The sequence below is a fragment of the Trypanosoma theileri genome, assembly GCF_002087225.1.
Source record: "Trypanosoma theileri isolate Edinburgh chromosome Unknown TM35_Tth_72_V1, whole genome shotgun sequence".
Classification (NCBI taxonomy): Eukaryota; Euglenozoa; class Kinetoplastea; order Trypanosomatida; family Trypanosomatidae; genus Trypanosoma; species Trypanosoma theileri.
The window spans coordinates 29,865-36,423 of NW_021639914.1; the positions used below are offsets into that span (position 1 = coordinate 29,865).

At 43.5% G+C, this 6,559-nt stretch overlaps 5 protein-coding genes across 5 annotated transcripts; all 5 read right to left on the reverse strand.

The window, feature by feature from the left end:
* Positions 1-140: 140 nt before the first annotated feature.
* Positions 141-977, reverse strand: TM35_000721060 (putative protein kinase; the record flags this gene model as incomplete). The annotated part of the gene is made up of 1 exon (XM_029031228.1): positions 141-977. The coding sequence occupies one exon, from the start codon at positions 975-977 to the stop codon at positions 141-143; it is 837 nt and encodes a 278-aa protein (XP_028877469.1).
* Positions 978-1,170: 193 nt separating this feature from the next.
* TM35_000721070 (uncharacterized protein) lies at positions 1,171-2,253 on the reverse strand (the record flags this gene model as incomplete). The annotated part of the gene is made up of 1 exon (XM_029031229.1): positions 1,171-2,253. One exon carries the CDS (start codon positions 2,251-2,253, stop codon positions 1,171-1,173), a length of 1,083 nt encoding a protein of 360 aa, XP_028877470.1.
* Positions 2,254-2,520: 267 nt separating this feature from the next.
* TM35_000721080 (putative 3-oxoacyl-ACP reductase) lies at positions 2,521-3,246 on the reverse strand (the record flags this gene model as incomplete). Its single annotated transcript, XM_029031230.1, has 1 exon — positions 2,521-3,246. One exon carries the CDS (start codon positions 3,244-3,246, stop codon positions 2,521-2,523), a length of 726 nt encoding a protein of 241 aa, XP_028877471.1.
* A 232-nt stretch (positions 3,247-3,478) lies between these two features.
* Positions 3,479-5,428, reverse strand: TM35_000721090 (uncharacterized protein; the record flags this gene model as incomplete). Its single annotated transcript, XM_029031231.1, has 1 exon — positions 3,479-5,428. One exon carries the CDS (start codon positions 5,426-5,428, stop codon positions 3,479-3,481), a length of 1,950 nt encoding a protein of 649 aa, XP_028877472.1.
* Positions 5,429-5,706: 278 nt separating this feature from the next.
* On the reverse strand, positions 5,707-6,408 carry TM35_000721100 (26S proteasome regulatory subunit, ATPase 3, interacting protein; the record flags this gene model as incomplete). Its single annotated transcript, XM_029031232.1, has 1 exon — positions 5,707-6,408. One exon carries the CDS (start codon positions 6,406-6,408, stop codon positions 5,707-5,709), a length of 702 nt encoding a protein of 233 aa, XP_028877473.1.
* Positions 6,409-6,559: the final 151 nt, after the last annotated feature.

A 6,559-nucleotide genomic window follows, 5' to 3' on the forward strand; every position in this document is an offset into this window, starting at 1 on the left:
ATACGATATAAGTATCAGGAAGATCGTGTGCACCAAAATCAGTTTGGAATTCTCATCCCGCTTCATACTTTAACCCAATAAACTTTTTGAGATGCAAGAAATAGCACAAGCAAAAAAAAAAAAAGAAAACAAAATCCAACTTACATTTGAAGCCAAGAGTGGTTTAAAGCCTCTCGTGAAGAGGGTCTCTTGGATGCTTCCGGCGTCATAAGAAAAAGAAGAAAGCGTCTTCCTTCCTCACTTACATTACGCCAAACAGGGTGAGAAAAGTTGATACTCTTGTGTAAAATATTTTCAAACACCTCCGTTGGTGTACTACCATCAAATGGAAGCAACCCGCTAAGAAGAGCGTACGTTACGACGCCGAGTGACCACACATCACATTTCTCATCATAGGAGTAGCTGCTCCCTTTGGATTTGCCTTGCATAATACCGATAAGTGCCACCTCTGGAGCGCAATATTGCGGGGAACCCACACACTCAGAGTTTGGGCATTTAACCGTTGCAAATCCAAAGTCACAGATGCAGACTTTTGTTGGTGGGGTTTTAAGATCTGTAGGCGAACGAATAAGAATATTTTCAGTCTTCAAGTCACGGTGCATCACGCCAAAACTATGGAGGTGAACGAGAGCGAACAACAGTTGTCGTACAATTGGAACAACGGCAGCCTCCCGTATTGGACCCTTACGTGTGACGTAGTCAAGAAGTGTGCCACCAGCAACATACTCCATTACTATATATGCATTTTTGTCTACCTCGTATGCGCCGCGCACGCCAACAATACCTGGGTGTGGTCCAGCGCGTGAGATTGCCTCTGCCCCTTCCAACATACGTTGTACCCTTCGTTCCCCAGAAGTTGTACGCCTGTCAACGACCTTCACAGCAAGACCCTCACCGGTTACCGTGTCTGTGCATCTGTACAATTTACTGATGGGCGTGTGCGCGAATGGGTAGTGATCGAGCTTATATCGATCCATCAACTCCTTCAAGATGCAAACAAAAGAAGAAAAAAAATTTAAAGCGGGGGATGAGAAGCGTTTAATACAAGTAACATAAAAGAAAGAGAAGAGAAAGGAAAACGAGCAAAGAAAAAAAAATGTAGTCCAGATTCCCCTTCAAGGAATATGAAAAGGATAGAAAAAAAAAGGAAAAAAAAGAGAAAAATTTACATTATGCTACGCCTGCAAGGACGCTTTGAGTCAGAGACTCCTGCGTTATTTTCTTTTCAAGGTCCGTCACCATGCTTCGAAAATTTTCGAAAGATGCGTTGAACGGTTGACCACGTTGTTCAAGGCCTACGATCCACTCCCTGAAACTCAAAAGCTCTGATCGAACAGTCTGAAGTGTAGCAAGACTTGTAACACCTATTTCACACACTTTCCTTTTAGCTTCTTCGAGTGCTTTTCGTTCCTCCCGTACATCACGCAATAGAACTCGACTACCTGTACCCATCTCTAGCACCTCACGAAGCAGTATCACTTCATCCCCAGGTGGAACATACTGTAGACGAGCAGAGGGAGTCCCGTTTACATGAAGCAAATTTTCATTTCTCTCCCAGCGTTTCACAAGTGTTTCTGGGGCATCTGTAGACGAAAGAAGATGTTCCGTATTTTCCCCATTTTGATTCGATGTCTCATGTATAATTGTGTCAAACACTTCTAGAGTCTCACGACAGCGATCTGCAAATGATCTCTCCACTAATGGAAGTCCTGTGCAATTATAGCCATTCTGTTCTTGCCATAGAGCTCGTTCCGCGATTACCGACTCTACATATGACACGGCCTTTTCAAAGGCAGCAACCTTACGGTCACGCTCCGCTACAATGCTTCGCAACTCACGCTCGGTGGCCTCATGTCGTTCCTTTAAAGAAATGTACATGCTACTCAGTGAATTAAAGAGATCTTCTCGCTGACGAACCTCTTCAAAATGGCTTTCACACATATTTTTACACGCTCCTGCTACCACTTCAAGACCTTCAATGACATTATTAATTGAGTAAAGGAGGGAATGTGTTGCATCAACACCAAGTGTCAACAACGCACCTTCAATTTCTTCATTGCAGTGCTGAAGCGCAATAGAATGACCCCTAAGTAATCCGACACATTGTTCTAATTGACCGGCCATAGCAGAAGCAGTGGAATGGCTGTAATTGGAAACTTTAATCTGCTTTTCTAACACCACAGGAGGGAGTCTCGAGTCAAAGGAGCGTCGAGAGCTGTCACCATTATTTGTAGGAGAGGATTGGGACTGCATCCTTTCTTTGGAGGTGTATATGTCAAGAAAAAAAAAAGGAATTTAAAAAATGAGGTGGGAATAAAACACAAAATATAGATAAAGTTAACTAGTACATTTTTTTTTTTTTTTCACCGCTTTCCCACAACATACACTTCCTTTCCTCTGCATCATATGTGCATGTCTTTCACTTTTTTTTTCTTTTTCACTGCAAGTGTTAGAGACCACCGGTAGAAGCAAGAAAAAAAAAATAATAATAATATCTCCCACCACCACGACTATCCCTCTTCATGCGAGACCCCCATCGACGCAGATAGTCTGACCATTGATAAAGCAACAGCCAGAGATACCAATAACGGCGTCGGCGATATCCTCCGCAGTGGCGAGACGCCCCATTGAAGAGCGTTTCCGCCAAGCCTCTCGTTGGGCTTCCGTCAAAGCAGCACCCATCCCAGGGCCGTCTACAAGACCTGGCGCAATCACGTTGAAACGCAACCCTTTGCTGCCATACTCTCGAGCCCATGATTTCACGGCACCGCCTAGTGCCGCCTTCGATGCTGCATACACTACTTGTCCCTCGTTTCCCACACTACCTACAACAGAGCCAATGTGGATAACGCAACCGTCTCCAGTCTTCAACATGCCCCCATGACGAAGTGCGGACCGCGTTATTTGAAGCGCCCCACGCACATTAACGTTCATCACTGCATCGTAATCGTCATCTGTACAGTGCACATGCATTTTACTAAGGGTTACACCAGCGCAATTGACAAGAAGGGATACTGGTCCATGTGACGTCCTCACAGATTTCATTAAAGCATCACATTCAGAGGAAACTGTAAGGTCCGCCTTTAAACAACTGCATTCTGGTGCGACTAGGCCCGTCAAATCCCTCCTAGACACGCATACCAATTGCATACGATGTTGTGTTAATAAACGTGCGGCTACCACTCTACCAATGGCAGATGAAGCTCCAGTCACAACGCCCACACGTCCTTCAAGGTTCCAAGGCATTCAACCCTTTTGTTTTGTTCTTTTTTTCACGTGCTTCAATATTTGGCAGCACCTTTTACTTCTAAGGTTGGGTAATAAAAGCCACATAAAAATTTCAAGAGAAAAAAAAAGAGGGTCGCACCCCACGGGTAAATTACCAGCAAACGGAAGAAGTTTAATTCACTTTGTCTGTTGTTATTGTTCTTGTTCTTGTTTTGCAATTTTCAATCCACTTACTTACCTCTAGTTCAGCTTACGTGTCAGAATCACTGCTGTCTATACGTCGTTTGCTGAAGGTTACTTTAGGAACTACCATGCGAGGAGCACGTGCAGCGGTACCGCCAAAGGCTTTTTTATCCCCCAGGTCACTTCTACTATTACTACTGCTACTACTACTACTGCTGTCCAGTGGAGGAGCGGTTTTAACAGTTAGTTTTCTAGGAGGAGGAGGAGGAGGGACCTTTTTGGCGCCAACTCTTGGTGGTTGTGAAGAAACCTCTCTACTCTTCACAAATTCCTCTGTGTCAGAGGACGATGTCGATAATGCCTTGCCACCACGCTTTGGAAGAGGAATTGAAACTCTTACAGGGGGTGGTACTACTTCTGGAACTTTTTGCTCTCCCACCGCTGAAGGCAAAGAAACAGGAGGTGAAACCCCAATACGTTCTACAGAATCGTGGTTAGCAGTAGATACAGAAAGCACTTCTTTTTGTTTCTCAGGGAAATCGTCAGGTGTTACTTTATTAAAACTTGTGGCTTTCTGCAAATCCACAACTTTTGACGCTACAACAGTGTCACTATCTGAACTTTCCTTGGAGTCTGAACGTTCAGCAAGTGTTTTGTGAGTTCCTCTCTTCTGTAGGAGAACATCTGGTTTAGTAGTTGGTGTCGCCTTACTCTCTACAACCTTTGGTGGGGGTTTCGATCGAGGATACTGATACTCTGACGAAGATGAATCATCACTACCGAATATTCCTCGTGGAGGTGCCTTTATGGCTTTCTTTGCAGAACCTAAATGTGGAACCTTGGTGTTTTCGTTATCAGAACTCGAGTCACTTACAAATATGTTAGTTTTCCGTGGTGGGACAGGTTTGACCGGAACTTTCCGCACCGAATTATCTGATGAATCAGATGAAGTTGACGCAGAAGAAATAGATGCTTTGGAAAAATTGCTAACCTTTTTTCCACCAGGTGTTGGTCGTGAACTTACAACTGGTTTGTGCAGTGGTTTATTATCATCTGAGCTTTCGGACGAATCAAGAAATGCGGAAATACCAGTCTTCCTGGTTGTTGTCACCGTCGATGTGTTATCTGCCTTTCTAGTCAGTGAACCTCCAACAGATGTCGTTTTTGTTGTTGTTGTTGTTGTTGTTATTCGTGCTGCCGGTGGTGGTGGTGGCGGAGGTGGTGGTGGGGGTGGTGGTGGTGGTAGTTTTGTGGCTAACACTATTGGACGAGTTGTGGTATCTGCTGGTACTGTTCCAGCAGTGTGAAACGCCAGGTCGCGCCGTACGTCTACCGCCACAGGTTCTGCTATACTGTCAGAGGAGGACTCTGATGTGGATGACCTTCGAGAATCCCTGCTATCCTTCCCAAAGTATCCAGCGTAGGGATCGGTGAGAAATTGTTCCGATCCAATAAGTGCCATAAGATGTCTGTCTCTGTAGTGATTAGCAAAAGACTGGGAAAGGGTATCCTTTTCGTCCTGTACACTATCCTCTGTGTTAGGTAGTTCACTTGGAGCTGTATCCTCAGCGAAGAGCGGTATAGTTCGTTCTTCAAGAACACGTACACCAATGTCGATAGCCTCCTGGCACACACGGGTTACTTTCGCCTCCATATCCTCTGCTGAGTTGCCATTGAGAATGGAAACATTTTTTTCATCACCTTCACTCTGGTCAGATACAGTTCCACTTTCGGTATCCTCCACAGAGACACGATTTTGCACAAATTGTTTCTGTGAGAGAAGAAGGAAAGAATTCATGGCATTCTGAAGTTGAATAGAAGCGGTGTGAGTATTTTCATAAAGTCCATCAACTTTGTCACGAACAGAACCAAAACGTGCCATAAACTTTGCCTGCATCATCATCATTGTCTTTAAGAGCAGATCATCAGCGTCAATATCCCATTGACCCTTCGCAGACTCCTTAAGAATCGCGAATACGTCATATAACTCGCTACTTGCGTTGCTTTCTTCATCCATCCCTAGGTAATCCTGTTAATCACATGTGAAACATAAATTAGAAGTGAAAGGGAAAAAAAAGAAGAGAAAAAGAGAAGAAAAAAAAATAAATAAGAATAACAGGTCATCAATGATTCTATCATTTACTCAGTAAGCCATATAGTAGTAGTAGTAAAATATTTGCCGAAGCACACTAAACCCTTAGAAATGAAATCAAACTAAAACCAACTCTGTGAATAAATTAACACCCACCCCCACACCTATTACCCAAACCTCTTCTTATTTTCTGTATTGAACACTTATGCGTGAACGATGGCTGTTGCTGATGGCAATGCAATGGCTGTATCTGAAAACGAAACATTAACTTGCTGATCAGTTGTAACGCCAAAAATATCTGCAAGATCCTTTGGATCACAGCTTTCCCCCAGCACAGCATCAATAACACGCTCTGTCATACGCTTACGCTCCAGCCAGAGTTTTCGGGCCCTGTTATACCGTAGAGTAAGAAGTGAAACATCCTCATCATTTTTACAACTTTGATTATTCGCCATCTGCTGCATATCGTTCAGGCGCTCCTTTAATGTCGCACATTCTGCTGAGAGTGTAGTAATTATAGAAGCTCTCTTAACAGATGAAGATTTCTGAAGGAGTGCATTCAATTCATTGTCAAGTTGGGAAAGACTCTTCGTTTGTACTTTAACCTGTTGAATAAGATCTACCTTTACAGATCCTGTAGTATTAGCATCCTCTCCATGATTGATAGTCTCTGTGGGGATTAGGTAGTAAAATCTGGCTTTTTTGATGTCCTTTACCTGAAGTTTTTCCTCACTCACATATTGCTCAAGAATACTCTGAACCAATGTTTTCCCAAATTTGCTACCGAGAGCATCTGTTAATGACTGTACCGTTGCCGGTTCTCCCTCACACTCAAACCATCGAAGTATAGCTGTTTCTGCATCTTTAGAATCTGATTTTTTATTGACTCCTTTCTTGGATGCCATGATACCCCTACCGATGTAAAGAACAGGCAACACAGCAGAAAAAAAAAACCTCGGTGATGTTAATATACCACAGTAACAAACGACATACCATTCACATACATAAATGGATAAATATAGAGGAAAGAAGGAAGGAAGGAAGGAAGGAAGGAAG